Raw genomic sequence first — 15,338 nt, 5'->3', positions numbered from 1 at the left:
TTGCATCCAAAAAAGTGATACCAAAAGGTGCACAGGAAGGGCTAAGCCCCAGATAAAGGGGCTGCACACAAATAAGCTTGCCTAGAGGAAGAAAAAAGGATGATATTTCCCTGTGACCTGCTCTCAATGTAAAGATCCCCCTTTAGACTTCCCTGGCCTCAGATAATCACAGTTTTTCCTGCCCCAAACCCCATGGATATGGGCAGGAGAGCTGCTGTTGGAAAAGGCAGTGTTATATTGGACCACCAGAGACCTGCTCTGACCCAAGCTGGAATTCAGTGAGATGCCCTCCAGAAGTTCCTTCCAGCCTTCATTTTCTGCATGAGTCTGCTCCAGCTGCAGGATTATTCCCTGCCGGAGCACCACACTGAGAAAACAATTATTCCTCACTCTGCATTTGGTGAGGCAGTGGAGAACCAGCCCCACTCTGTTCTCCACTGCAGGAAGCAGAGCCCCTGGTCAGCCCACAGGAGAACAGCCCGTTCCCTCCCTTTCACACATATGCCCTGCAAACCCAGGCAGCAGCACCAAAAGCCCAATCTGTAGGACCTCTATAAGGTTGCTCTAAGAACAGGTCCTCTGCCAGATGTTTGCAAACACACCCTGGGAGCACCAAGACCAGCTCCAGGATGGCAGCCAAGACTGTGCCAAGTCCCCATTCTAGCAGCCACCCAGGGCGCAGCTGAGGGAGCCAGTCCCTCTGCTCAGAAGCTTTTACACCACTTTCTCCCTGCAGGTGTTTTCTCTGAAGTGCCTGTGCTTTCAGCTAAAAACATAAATCCACCCTGGCACCATCCAAGAGACCAGAGTTTCCCTCTTTCTTGAGCTTGCCATAGACAGAGCCCTTCCTCTCAGAGACCTTGCAGGAGGATACACCAAACAGCTGCTATGATAGCATCCAGAAGGGATATTAAATCCCAATCTACCATCTGCATCTCCCTTACCCCTCACTGACATTTTCTAGAGCACCAGAACAGCACCTCAGCCTCTTCAACATCAGAGCAATATGTTTTACAGGGAGAGATTCTTCACAGCCACACACAAATGGGATGAGCAGAAAGTTCAAAGCCAAGAGTGAACACATTCTCAGGGATTTCACTTCCTTCTGCACAGTCAGGCAGAGAAAAGCCCCTGGTGTGCAGGCAGGGACACAGAGGAGAGAACTGATGTTCTCTCTGCCAGGGAATGTTCCCAGGGAGCAAGTGAGGAGGAGGAAGGAGATCCCTGCTCTCACATGGAACAGGTGAGACACTCCTGAGAAGTTCCTGCCTCCAGAGTGGCCTCCAGCCCAGGTCCAGAGGACAGATGTTGCTGTGGAGACTGCAAGGATGTTGAGGATGTCAGGAGGATCATTTGCAGGTAAACTGACTCCCCTTGCTCTTTCTGCTCTCACGTTCAGGGCTTATTTAAGGTATGGAAACAGACCTTTGGCTAAGGCTCCTACCTTTCCACAGCACAGCCAGGCTGTGGGACCCAGAGCTCCATGAAGCTTTAACATGGGAGGATGAGGGAGCATTCAGAAAACTGGGATATCTCCAAGCTGTTTCACAGCAGACACAGCAATTCAGGTATTAAGTTCCACAGACTCTGTCCCATCACCTCATTTCCCTTAAGGGTCTTTACCTCCTCCCATTGACACACATCATGGCAAGGTTTTGGGGAGATAGGACCACTTCCCTCAGGCCCAGTCCCTCCCACCACCTTCAGCCCCACACTCCAAGCACCAGAGTCTGTTCAGACTCTGAACCTCCCTGATGCCATCCAGAGACTGATGGTATGAAACATCCAGCTTGTTCAGCCCACAGCCTGTTCTCAAATTGCTCTCAGGAACCCAGTGCTGCTGGAAAGAAATTTTTTTATTAACTCATCCTGGCAGCACACAGAGAAAGCCTCCGGTCCAGGGGTTAAGTCCTCCTGCTACAAAGCACAGTCTCCTCACAGGTCACTGGTAAACACAGCAAAATGCTCCTGTGTTTAACCCACTCACTCCTGCGGAACCACAGGAATTAAACCCTCACCTCTATCAGGGGCTGTGCCAAGAAGAATCTTCTCCCCGCCTCTGCAGCAAAGCTACCAGTGCCTGCTGAGATCAAACTGTGAATTTATGGAGAGGCACCCAGAAGGTTAAGAATGCTCTGACTTCTGCACTGGAGAAACAGCTTTTGAGCCTGCTGCTTTCCAGTTCCTTGAGACTTCCATCCCACAGTGCTGCTAAGGATCACAGCCAGGTGATCTGCATGTGGTCCCACTGAGACCTGAAAGCAGGAGCAGCTCACTCACCCTTGCTTTCCCTACCTTACTCTACTATGTCCAATAAAAATGGTCTTTTTCTGGCTCATCGCTGTTGCCCCTCGCTGTGCATATCTGGCAGCCTTTTTCACCACAACAAAGCCACTGATGCCACTGACTGAGTTGCACCTGCTCTGGAGACCACCCAAATTCCTGTGTGGTGGCACCAACTTTAAGCACCACTCAGGCTGGACCAAAAGGACACCTCACCTTGAGACTTGCAGCTCTCAAACATCTACCTGAAACACCCCAGGTCAAAGGATTAGGAGGGTTTATGTGCTCCATCAGGTGAATGTCACCTTTTGATGGGGCAACAGGGAAAGGCTCCAGGCACTGTATCACCACCTGCTTGAGCTCATCGTGGGCACCTTTTAATCTCTTCTGTGGGCCAGGGCTGAATGATCAAAACCACACTTCACACAAGTGTTGCTCTGCACATCAGAGACAAGTAAGGCTGGTAAAATCAATCCACCCACGTTCCATCCACCTGCTCCTGTGCACATCACAGTCCTGATGCACTGATGTTCATCACTGCCCTTGCAGGAATGCTACAAACAGCTTCAGAAGAAAGGACACAAACTGACCCAGCACTTCCTCTGCTCAGCATTCCCGAAGACCCTTCTCAAACATCCTGTTTCCTCACCAGAGAGCTACACTGCTCCTCTTGAAGCACTTTTTCTTTAAAATCAGTTTTTCTACTGAAATGCAGCTCTCCACATGCTACAAGTCTTCCCCCAGCCAACTGTGCTCTGAATAATTTAATTTTAAGCATCTCATTGCCATTAAACTGCTGATATTTTCCCAAACTACCTCATTGCCTTTTTGCTGGGATCAGCCCCTCTGCTTGCACAGCTTATACCAGGAACGCTTGGGACATGCCTTAGCATCCATCTTCAAGCAGCTAAGTTTCAGCATGATTTTTCAGAAACCGTGGTCAAAATCCATCCTAAAGAATTGATCCCAAGTGCTTGGCAGTCTGTGCCAAAGCATGGAACTAACAGACTTTGATTCCAGCCTGATGTATTTATTTCGCAGGACTAATAGAATTTATCAAAGGAAAAATCTGATACACAAATTCAATTCTGGAACTCAGTCTGCAGCCTCTGTAATTTGTTTCACTTGCAGGTCACCCTACCTGAGGGTGCAGTTCAAGTGTGGCACTAGGCTGCAGATATGCTTTGGCATCATTTAAATTAAATTTAGTTTAAAATCAAAACTCTTTCCCAAGTAGTTGTGACAAGCCAACAGAAGGCATTTTCTAGGACAGCATCTGCTCTTTCCTCGGTGTCTGAATAATTTAACCAGAATATGGAGGTTTCAGTGGAACCAAGGAGCCCATGTTTTAAGGAGAAACAGGACAAGCAAGTGCTTCCTATTCCAAATTGCTAAACCTTCTTGTTTCCTCCTCTCCCTCTCTTCCTCCAGACCTATTGGCAACTACACAGATCAATATGGAGGAAAATTAATTCTGTCTATTGACCTCTAAAATGACATTCAAGTGACAGTGACTCTTAGAACATTTCACTGAGATGGGAGAGTAGGAATATGTGCTTGAGGTCACACCTCAAAGGAGAATAGAGAGGAATGACACATGGGACTAGAAATAGCTTTGAGCTTTATAGGCTGTTAGTTTTGGGTGTTCTGGAAGAGAGACTTAAACCAAACAGTTTTTTCCCCTCATAAAACAGCAGCAGCAATTCAGTGAGCGCTAACCTTAATTAGCTGATCCCTGCCCTGGGCTCTATGACTTCAATTATTTCAGATCTGGCCATCCACCAGAAGCAACCACACAAACTGTGTCACTGTGAGGTCTTTATCCATGCCCTCATATCTAGGAATTCTAAGGTTTCCTGCTGTCCTTCTGCCCAGTCCCATTCCTGAGGCCTGTGGATGTCACAGGCTTTGAGCACACAGGCAACATAGGGTCCCTGAGCCTCTCAAGGAAGTGCAGGTGGATGGCCAGGGACAGAACAGCTTGTCACTGCAGAGAGCCTTGGCTCTGCTTGCTCCCACAGAGTGTGCCAGCAGCCACCTGCATCCTGGGAATGGGGAGAACCATCCACAGGATCTTCCAAAAGCAGCCAGAGGCAGCCCCAGCCCAGCTCTCCCCAACCTGCACTCCAGCAGCTGCTTTAACACTACTCAGGATCCAGCTGTTTGTTTAGCATCCTGCCTCCTCCATTCCACAAAGGTTATCAGGATCTGGAAATACCATAAAAGACTCCAGGCATGGTTATACATCAGAACCTGTACAGTCTTTCTCACCCTCAGGGAAAGGTTTTGTGAGTTTGGCAGGGTGAGAGGACAGGGAATTAGAGCAAGCCCATTAAAAAAGAGAAGAAGCAATCTGGAAGTTAAAGTGTTTATTGATGTGTTTAAACTTTGTACATTCCCCACAGACCACACTAAGGAGTTTGCAGGTAAATCTGTGCATAGTGGGAAGAAACACGGAAAGGGGAAGAAAAAATAAAGTCACAGGAAAAATAGAAAAAATACACCACAGGTTACCAGAACCCCCAGATTAAAAAAAGCCGTGAGCATTAACACCAACTATACAAGCATTACAAAGACATGATGATGGTGAGTGGAACAATGCCCCTTTTGTTCTTCTTGGAGCCTATGCATTCTATTTCCCTTAGAGTAGGCAGCATCCCTTTCCCAACACGTCACTCTCTTCCATCCCCAGCTAAGAGACCTCTCTGTTTGTCAGCTCCCAAGGCCCCAGTTATTGCAGTGATCTGTCATTTCTGGCCCAACATCACCCAGGGAGATGCAAAGGCTCAGAAACCTGTGGCTCTTAACTACTTACCATGTTGGTGAGGCAGGAGAGCTGGGGAAATTAGAAAGTAGTAGCAAGACGGGGCTGTTAATGCCAGGTGAGTACTGAAGGAAACTGGCTGAGAACAGAGGATTTCAATTCAATACCAGAACTTCCAACTCTAGAGCAGAACTGAATCTCGAAGGGGAATGTGCAGACCCAAGTATGCACAAACCATGTTCTAACATTCTACTAGAATAACTATAAACAGAGATGCTAGAAGCCTTTTAACTCCTTGCCTCCAGGGAGTCTTGATTCCTAGAGCCCAAGCTGCTAAGCAGCAGGGTGCACACCACTGGCATATGAAGATGAGGGTTTTTTTCCTCTTTTTTCTCTTTTCCTTTTTTTTGTCTCATTATAGGGAATTTTGTTAGTTACTGTTCCCAATTGCTTCTTTGCTTATGCTGTTATAGCTTCTATCCCTAAATTAATCTCTTTGCAAGTCCCAGTGAAATTCACTTAAAAAAAAAAAAGGAAAAGAATAATGCTTTATATACAAAAGCCAAAATGACCAAAGAGCCGCAACTGCCTCCTTTTTTGAAGGTGGGCTGGTACAAACAACCCTCAATATACAGGTGGTCTATCAGAAATAAAAATCAACATTTCCCATTTTTATATATATAGAGCTTGTATCAGACAACAGTACAACAGAACTGGTATTTTTCAGATTATTAAAAAAAAAAAGAAAACTACATCTCAGTCAAATATCTGCAATAGATCAATTTTTCCCATTTAAGGAGATTTATATATCATATTGTTATATTATCATTTCTTCACCCATTTTAAAGAATGGAAATTGCAACTCTACAGTAGTAATTATAGTCTTAATGATCCAGGAGTTCTGAATGTAAGATGAAGTCCTCTTGAAGCAACTGTTGGTCAGTAGTTGATCCAAAACACTGGACCACTTTGGCCCTTCGCCCCGCACCTTTTCCTATCGGGGCTATTCCATCTTCATCTCTTTTATATCTGCATCTGCTCCAGGTATTTGTAAGTGGGATTCTCATAGCCATGGTTTTGCATCTTGCTCAGATGCCGCTCCTCAGGGGTGAGCATCGGGTCAACCTTTGAAAAAAACACATGATACTGGTCAAGGAGACCCTTCCAGGATTGACTCCACAAAACAACAGGCAACAGACAAACACTGAGTGAATACCATGGTGAGCACCAAATAGAAAAAAAAGGTAAACTGCAAAAGGTAATTTGAATAGAATTGCTTGTTCAAGAACTGATGCCTCCTGCCCACCCAATCCCCTGTGGGGATGTTCTCACAAATCTGTCATTGCTTAGTCAACGCTGCAAATCAGGGACCCACTTCTCTCATTGAAGAGGTTGTTGTGATCTCCTGCATGGGTGGGGCAGAGGGAAAAACAGCTTTCTCTGGGCTCCATTAAGTTGTCATAGAAATGTGCAAGGAAGAAGGAGCTGCTCTTCAGCATTTCGCCAATCACAACATCTTAACTGTCAATTAGCCAGGAGGACAAATTGCTGTGGATTGACTGACTGACTGCCCTGCTAAATATCTTGCCTGAAAAGCTCATTTACTGCTAAATCCTACCCTGAGCCAGCCAGGAAAGCCTAAGTAAATCCTAGTGATAAGCAAATGCAACTCTGGAGTGGCAGGTGCCGGCACAGCACACCTGGGACTGGCACCTGCACACTGAGGAACAAGCAATGATGGTGTCAGCAGGGATAGAGTTAATTCCTACCCAGCCAGAAGCAGAACTCTCCATGGCTTGGCAGCTCCTGCCATTCTCTACCCCCACACACATGTGATTCAACACTGACTATTTTCATCCTCAGTTATGGATCTGTTTCTCACCTCCACAATTCCATGGCTGATAGTCCCATACTGCCTCTTCCTCAGCATCACCAAGCTGATGACTATAACAGTAGCTATGGCAACAGCAATCACCAACAGCCCAATAAGGGCACTGCTGCTGAAGCCAAAGTCATCACGGAGGGAGTTGTCATTATCCTGGAGGGAAGAAAACAGAGCAGGTTGAGGAAGAGCAATAAGGGAGATGCACTGCTGAACACAAACCTAAACCATGGCCACTAGTAAGGTCTTTGACCATCTGTGGTATCGAGATATGACTGATTATACACTAGACAGTGTATATATATCACCCCTAAGTAGTCCATCCCTACATGTTTCACCTCTAAATATTCCATCAAAAGGATAACCAACGCAAAATTCTTTCCCCACTTAGTAGCTCTGGACAGACACTGGCCCACATCACTTCCCTATCCCACAAAACACTTTTGCAGTAGGAGTCAAGTTAATATCTAATGTGTGTTCACTGTTTACGTCCTTATGCAGAAGGACTGTACTGTGTTGCACTCTGCATGAGCCCCATGGCATCCAGGCACCAAATCCTGAATTCAGTAAAAATGGTCATCAAAATCCAGCATTAGGAATTTGCCAATCCCTGGATTCAGCAGCCACAAACGTACCGGCTCATCCACCAGCCCTCCGACACGCTCTGCGTTGAAAATCATCTCCTTCACATCAAGGGTTTCATCAATTACCTAAAAACGGCCACAAAAGTGTTTTATGGAAGGATCCACACAAAACAAGGAGGAGAAGGAAGAGGAAGACAAACAAGAGACCTTTAATGAATACTAGCAAAGGCTCAGGACCACTTACCATCTTCTCTTTGCTCTCAACTCTCAACCATTCCCAAGCACGGAATGTTCTCCATCTCTTATACAGCCACCAGAGACAGTATTGAGATAGTACTACAGCTAGTTACCTCCAGACTATCTCAAACTAAAGCCCCAATGAAAAAAAAAAAAGTTGCTAACTTTGGACCCAGCATTTCTGTTATGTAAGATCTATCCTGTGGCTTTAAAGCAGTATCGAAAGGAAATTCAAAAGGTGACTTAATTTTTTTAAACCCATGGAACTGAGGCAAAGGGCTGTCACTAGAACCTAGAGAATTCTTGACACTGTAGAGACAACTCCTGCTGGGTTGCTCAACTTCAGAGGAAGGCGAGGCCTCCCTTGCCATGAAAAAAAAGTGGGAGACACAGATGGAACACACCAGCATTCAGTGTGTTCAGACAGTGAACGAACCTAGTGAAAATAAAGGGACATCAAAAGGTCTCTGCTTGGGAAAAGCATTCCTGAATCAGAGAGTTCTCAGAATCAGACTGCCAAAGATCTGAAGCTCTCCCCTTCCCCTCCCACCCTTCTGATGCTAATCATTATTAAGAGCCTACAATAGTCACCGAACTGATTCCCCCACACCATATGGATAATGAACACACTGACATTCTGTGAGCTCGAACAAGACATTGAAACAAGCCACTGCTATTAATTAGTGTCCACAGCAGGTTTAGCTTCACAAAATAAAGGTGGAGAGCTCACCACATTTTCATCCACCTTGTTCTTGCTATTAATCACTTTTTCTTCAGCACCAATCAGCCCATCCAGCTCAGTCATGCCAGAACCTGCACCAAAAGAGAAGGAGAGCCCATCAGCCCTTAGGAACATTTTGGAAGGGTCACCTACTCTGTGTAGAGCTGCCTTGGATCGTGTGTTTAAGTGCACAGACCGCTGAGTATTAACCTGTCCTCATGCTCCTCTGTCAGATGGCAGCTCACAAACTACAGTGACAAGTGATTAGGAGGGCTGTTAATGAGGGGAAATGAGGTGGCAATGAGAGGAGCAGACAGGACTCATCACCAAAATCAGGCTGAGGTGTCAATTCAGACAAACGGTACAGTTAAGTGCTTCTGTTAGATAGCTCCAGACAAGACATAACACACAGTAAGTGCAGAAACGGCTGCAGGTGTCACCCCAGGTCACCAACACCCCTCTGTGACCCTGAACAGGAGTGGACACACATCCATCTGCCAAGAGCCAGCACACAGGGAATGCTTTCAGCATTGCCCATTCTGCTGGAATCAGGCACATCAGCAAGCGCCTCAGGAATGGGAATTTGAATTCCAAGGTCACCCAGCATGGCTCTGTAATGAGCTGTTGTCCCATACCTGGCACAAGCCCACAAAAAAAAAATCCCAGGACAAAGGAGGAGCAGAGAACTACACCAGCCTTTGTACCAGAACACTACTACCCCATTTCCAGGCTGGAACCAGCACTGGCTCAAGAGAAGAATATCAATTAACAGAAGGCTCTGCATAAACTGTTTTGATCCAAAGCATTTATAAATAGATCAGATCAGTAAGAGAGTCTGATGCAAACTGCCCTGACATAACATGGCATGTTAGAACACCAGTGTTCCACTGGTGGTGGGGACAATGTAATGACCTGTGACGCACTAGTGCAAAAGCAGGACAGTGAAGCCTCAAACCTGCAGCGGATCTTTCCAATGACATGGGGGAAATTCTACTACAGCACTTCAGGCTTTGCTGGTGACTGCAAACCCCCCACTCTGCACAAATTGCTGAGCTTGCAAGGTGCCCAAGACATGTCAACTGTGGCTGGAATTGGCAACATTTTCTTTGATGAGATGCAAAGACAGGCTAGTTGGCTTCAAGGCAAGTTTTTACAGTGACAAGTTTGTATTGCCTGAAAATGCCACAGAAATAACATTTCACTATGAAGCATCTCAGGTTTTAGTGCATCATGTTTTTCTTTAGAGGCAGTAATCAGATTCCAAGTACGGCCAAGACTGCCAGTCTGACCTTCCCTCAACTGTCAAAGCAGGTTATGTTATTATGGAATCAATGATTGGGATTTTCAAGAGAAACCAGCCACAAATAGTACAGAACTACTGTATCAGCTTTTGGCCTATGGTTGCTTTATTCCAGTTTCAGGAGCCAACCCAGCACAGTCTCCAGGGCTGAGAGTTCAGCTGCTGCATTGAGCTCTGCTATTTGTCTCAGTGTGCAGTACCAAGTAACAGACCCAGTGCTATGTAGCTCAAAGGCACAGTTTATATTATATACCTCACAGGGAAAAAAATCCAAAAACACACACCTGCACAAAATCCCCCCCTTACCCCACCAACCCAATACCCCCTCAAAGCCCTTGAGCAATTCAGTGAAAAGGGAAGGGAGAGAAGGAACAAGTGTAGGACAATTGCTGTCCCCAGGTCATCAGAGACTCTTATATTTACCCAGACAGGGAGAACTAGCACAAATTTATCATCCTCAAGGCAACACAGCAATTGTCCAAAAATTTAATAAATAAAATATCTAACTAAAGTCTGTTCCAATTCCTGCCAGAGCAGTCAGCACACTGTACACTGTTCCACACCAGGGATGAAGGTGACTTACATTTACAGAGAAATGTCAATAATGAGAAGAGTTTCAAGCTATTTGGTCTTCACTGAGTTACAAAACCACATGTGCTCACATGAAATGGTTATTAGCAAAATCTTTTGCTCTCCTTTGAGATCTACACAATATATTTGGAACCAAAGGCAGATTAAAACACTGGGTTTGCTCCACACACAGCTCATGCAGCACTACTCTGCAAGAGCCTCCCTTTTCTACTGATCCTTCCCTGATTCCATATCACTAATAGAGACATTATTTAATGCTAATATTTCTATGCTGCTCTTAAAGCTGTGTTTTAGCCAGGCACTGAGCTACTGCAGAATTAATCCTGAGTTAAGGGAGAAATGTGAAACAACACACAATTTGCTAGTATGGAGAGATGCTACGTGTGGGAAGGTGATGCCAAGGAAAGCACAAACATGAAGGAGGAATCTCCTGATTTATCTGCCCCATACTAGCTGCACTCCCATAAAGACATTTAAATTGGAAACAGCCTGTGTCCTGAAGTGTTTTGTGGTGTCATGGGGCATCAAGGACAGGTTCCACAGGAGGCAGAAGAGCCTCTGGACTATTCCCCCACCAGCACAACAGGGTTTAATCTGAGAAGTGTCACAAATGGAGAGATGCAAAGCACCACTGCAGACACTGGCTAAGGCCACCTTCCCCAAGGGCTAAGAGCCACTCCAGGCACTCTGAGACCCTTGTGAGCCCATCAGGGAGGAACACACACACAACTGGATGCTCAGGCTACCTGACTTCTTTAACACTAGGCCTAAACAAGCAAAAGTGAACATGATTGATCTAAGTGAAAGCAGGGAAATGAAAATCAAGGTGAGTATGGAACTAAAATGAAGCTATCAGACACATGGAGGAGGTAGAAGAGTGATCAAAAGCACTGTGAGGGAGCAGCTTAGAACCAACCTTTTTTCATTGGATGGTACAAATCCGGCTGAGGATCTAGCAGAAGGGAAAACAAAAACAAAAATAGCAGAGAAAGGAGATTAAGAGAGAAAGGAAAAAAGGTTTGTGCATGATTTCTGACTCAGACCCTGGGAAAAGCTCTTAGCCTACAGCTTTATGCTCAGGACTCTGTCCAAGCATTTTTAAAATAAATACACGCACACACACCAGCTGTCAACATCCAATGATACAAAAATATAGATATACATATTTAAAAAAACAAGAGAATTCCTTCAGCCCTTCAACAGGTCACAGCACAAAGATTTAACATTACACAAGAACTCTTTTGTTAAAGACTGAAAATTAATTCCAGAGTCAAGATGCACTGTAAAAACTTAACATTCACTGCAAAACGAAAAGAGAGAACAATTTTGCAAAGAGAAGAATAAGAAGATCATTAGAACAGCTCAGCAGACATTACTCCTAGCACTGCTTCTCCAGTGAATGAGGGGTCCTGTCAGGGTGACTGCTTTACTCTACATCACCCAAAGAGATTGGAGCTTTTTCTGTTCCAGTTGAGCCTACTGTATAAGGAAAACCACCAGTAAACCCAGTATTCAGTTCCACATACCTTCACTTTCAGGCAAGGCTGGGAAGGTTTTCACCTGGAACGGGTGGAAAGGTTTGCCATCCAGGGGAATTTCTTCACTCTCCTCAGAGCTCACTCTGACATCCACCTGGGACTCAGAAATGGAGGATGTGAACTGATCCATGTCTGCACGCTGCTCCTGAAGCAGCTCATCTGAAAGGAATAAAAGGAATTATTGCACAGACTGCATGAAACCTGGCAGTGACAGAGAGAGGCAGATGGTTTGAACCAGGCTAAGGCAGATCTGCAGGGGAACACTGCTCTCAGGGCTGCCAGGTTATTTTATCTTGTGCATTTCATCTGGAATTCTCAGTAAAGGCGTTGGTTAGAAATGCATTCAAATAAGGGCCAAGAGGTTTCATGTGGCAAGAGGATTTGGCAAGATGAGACTAACTAACCTATAAGGGGAGAACGCATCTGGGTTTTTTTAATGGATCTTTTAAATCTCCCTTAGAGAGACAGCTTTGCTAATTCTGAACATTGTTGACTTTTTCTTAAACGGACAGTGAAAATTCTTGGAACAAGTTATTCTGACTGGCTATATTGTAACATCCAGACAGTATCTTCCCTGAGCCTGAGCCCAAGCACCTGTTGTTGAGGGCACCCCCTTAAAGGAGAGAGCAATCTTTTGGGAGCTCATTGGATATAAAAACTTGGGAGTCTTAACACAGCAGCATAGGGGGTGGCATACACACTCACCAATTTCATCCTGGATTTCTTCAGCCACATATGGCACCTTGTAGAGCAGAGACAAGCTTTGATTCATCCGTTCCTCAATCACATGAAGATGTGTCATCACCTGCAGATGTAAAAGAATGTGTTGGAGTAAGCAAAAACTGTCAGTCACTTCACAGAACCAGTTCTTTCCTTGCTCAATAAAATATCTATTACTGGTGGATCTGCCATGGCAGGCAATAGGGGACACAGATCCATCCACTCCAATTCTGTGACCAATGCTCTCACACTTCACTGGAACTGGCCATCTGCAGATGGTGCTCTCAGGAGTTTGGCAAATGCTGGGAGTAAGAGAGGATTCAGCTGACTCTCACTGTAACCAACTCTCCATTGCAACACTAAAATGCCACCGAAGCTGCTATTTCTCATATGCCCAACATAGTCATAATTAATCTCCTGTAGCAGCTTTATTAAATGGATTATCATTCCTGACTGCTAGAAAATATATAGGCAAAAGGAGCAGACAGGATATTTGATCACCTCTGGTTTCAGAACAAAGGTGCCTTTCAAACCAACTATGGCATTACATTTGTCCTACACCCACTCGTTGGCAGCAGTATTCTCCCTTCCTTTGAGCAATACATTCAAGCTCTGGGCAAGCTCAAATCACTCCTCCCAAGCACATTAAAACCAGTGGTGAGGTCAGGCCTGGCCTGAAGAGGGTGCTCCATAATCAGGGATCAAGGAGAGCAAGGAAAACATTTATATAGATGGCCAAACATTGCAAAAAGCTAGAGTCAGACGGACCTGTTTCACAGTCTGATGTGTGCCTGACCTTTAAGAGCAAGGATGAAAATTTAATTTTGCATGTGGCAGCTTGTCAATCCAAGAAATCGATCGAGGAGCTTAAAAGTGCATGTGAAAAGTAAAGTGAATGGAAATTGAACTATACCACCCACATCCCTCGCATGTTGATTTGTTGACACTGCAGCCTTCAGAATGAATTAAGAACTGTTTACGGTGCAGCTTAAGAACACAGTTCACACTCTCCTGCGCTGTGGCAGCAGCAGAACAAAGCGCTGGGCCGGGCTATGCTTGACATGTCTGAAAATGTGACCATGAATTCCACATGGAGAGCCAAGAACCATCACAACCACCACAGTTGCCACCACTCCTCCTGGATGTGCAGCTTAAGAAGAATCCCACAGGCAGTGGAAGACCAGGAGACACAAGGTGAACACGCACTGGCAACACCCAGAAAACAAGGTGGAATCCATGGAATCTGCCACCTCCCAGTGTGAGGTTTGCTTCTGGAAAATCATTCTGACACCACTCTGCCCCTCACCAGAAGTGACAGCAACAGGCTCCAGACTTTCTCCTACCCTTAACCCAGGATATTTCCACCTCTTGGTTATACAGCTTTTTTATGCATTTTTTCCTCAGTGCCTACTTCTTTCTCTTGGCAGCACTACATGTGCTCCACTGCACTGTCTCCCTGCAGCTCTCCATTCGTTCTTTTTCTTGTTTATCTTTTGTGCACTGCAGAATTCAAAGATACTCCAAAGCAGCACACCAGCCACAAACTGAGACTAGGAAAACATTCCTAAAGCTGCAAAAGGACAGTGAGTTGTCTCTGAACCTAAGAAAGGGCACATCCTTCCAAACAGATCATTCAGGGTTAACAGACCATTCTCGATCTGAATTTTGAATTGGCCTTCCAGCACATCTTTCACTATTTTAAAACAAGCGAAAACAAGTTCCAACATAATTCCAAAGACGCCTGGAGTATCTGCAAGTACTCATACAAATACAAAAGCCAGATTTGAAGCAACATATTCACATAGACCACCCAGCAGAAGGAAAAGGATTTTCTGGCTGTTCAGAAGTAAAATACAGTGTAGTGGTGTAGTGGGTCTAGTGCAGGTCAAATGCCAGCGCATCCACTAGAATTACTCATCTTCTGCTTTGAAAATAGGGATTAGGAGGAGAGCAAAGCAGGCTCAGAACTTTAAAAGAAACTTTATTAACAGAATTAAAAGAAAAAATAATAAAAAATCAAAATAAACCTTCAGAACACTTCTCTGCCCCCACAACTTTTCTTTTCCCCACTGACAACATAAAGAAGTAAATTTGGTATTTTCAGTCAGTTTACCACTTTTAAAACAATCTTTCTTTAGTCTACTTAGGGAGAGGAGTCTCTCCTGCCATGCCATGGAGACTTTTCCACAAGAAACAGTTTTCTTGTGGTTTTGATTTTCACAATTAGCCCCTTCCCAGAAATCTGCAATCGTGAAGTCCCTACCACATTTTGGTAGTTTTCCCACAACTACCACCATGGGTCATTTCAGCTTGCTGGGGTGCGATTTTAGGGATGAGCTGTTCTAGTATAGAAACAAAAGTTCTCTTCTTTTATCTCTCGGAACAGAGGTTTTCTTCTTCCATCCCTGGGGCAAGGTTTTTCACCTCTCTCATTTCTCTCTGTTCAAGCTTCTCATTGGATCACAGCTACCTCAACATCTGCTTGCTTCAACACAGGTGCCTCTGCTCATAGGCGTTGTTAGAACGCTACCCAGATTGCCCCAGTGCATTCCATGAGTTACAGGGGAAAAAAAAAACTCTGGTGTATCAATTATACCTTCACCATAGCCTTACAAGAGAATTTTAGCCCAAGACTAAAGCATCTCCTCATTCTCCTCCCATCTGGGATTTGACTCTTTCTTCACTGACCTTGGTGTCTCTATGTTGTTTCCTTTACAT

General features: G+C 45.0%; 1 protein-coding gene across 5 annotated transcripts in view; it reads right to left on the bottom strand.

Annotated features, from left to right (window-relative positions):
- Positions 1–4,637: 4,637 nt before the first annotated feature.
- The window catches only part of APLP2 (amyloid beta precursor like protein 2), a 49,301-nt gene continuing 38,600 nt past the window's right edge, over positions 4,638–15,338 (bottom strand). For 2 of the 5 annotated variants that reach the window (XM_030964772.1, XM_030964776.1), the window contains 7 exons: positions 12,606–12,705; positions 11,889–12,059; positions 11,279–11,314; positions 8,481–8,563; positions 7,565–7,639; positions 6,930–7,085; positions 4,638–6,172 (listed from right to left, as the gene is read on the bottom strand). In XM_030964772.1, coding sequence (XP_030820632.1) covers positions 6,071–6,172; positions 6,930–7,085; positions 7,565–7,639; positions 8,481–8,563; positions 11,279–11,314; positions 11,889–12,059; positions 12,606–12,705 — 723 coding nt within the window. In that variant the 3' untranslated portion in view covers positions 4,638–6,070. The remainder of the gene's footprint in view (positions 6,173–6,929; positions 7,086–7,564; positions 7,640–8,480; positions 8,564–11,278; positions 11,315–11,888; positions 12,060–12,605; positions 12,706–15,338) is intronic. The other 3 variants (XM_030964773.1, XM_030964774.1, XM_030964775.1) reach the window with 3 other exon arrangements.

This window comes from Camarhynchus parvulus, chromosome 24, assembly GCF_901933205.1.
Source record: "Camarhynchus parvulus chromosome 24, STF_HiC, whole genome shotgun sequence".
NCBI classification, from domain to species: domain Eukaryota; kingdom Metazoa; phylum Chordata; class Aves; order Passeriformes; family Thraupidae; genus Camarhynchus; species Camarhynchus parvulus.
This window is presented reverse-complemented; position numbering and strand designations above follow the sequence as displayed.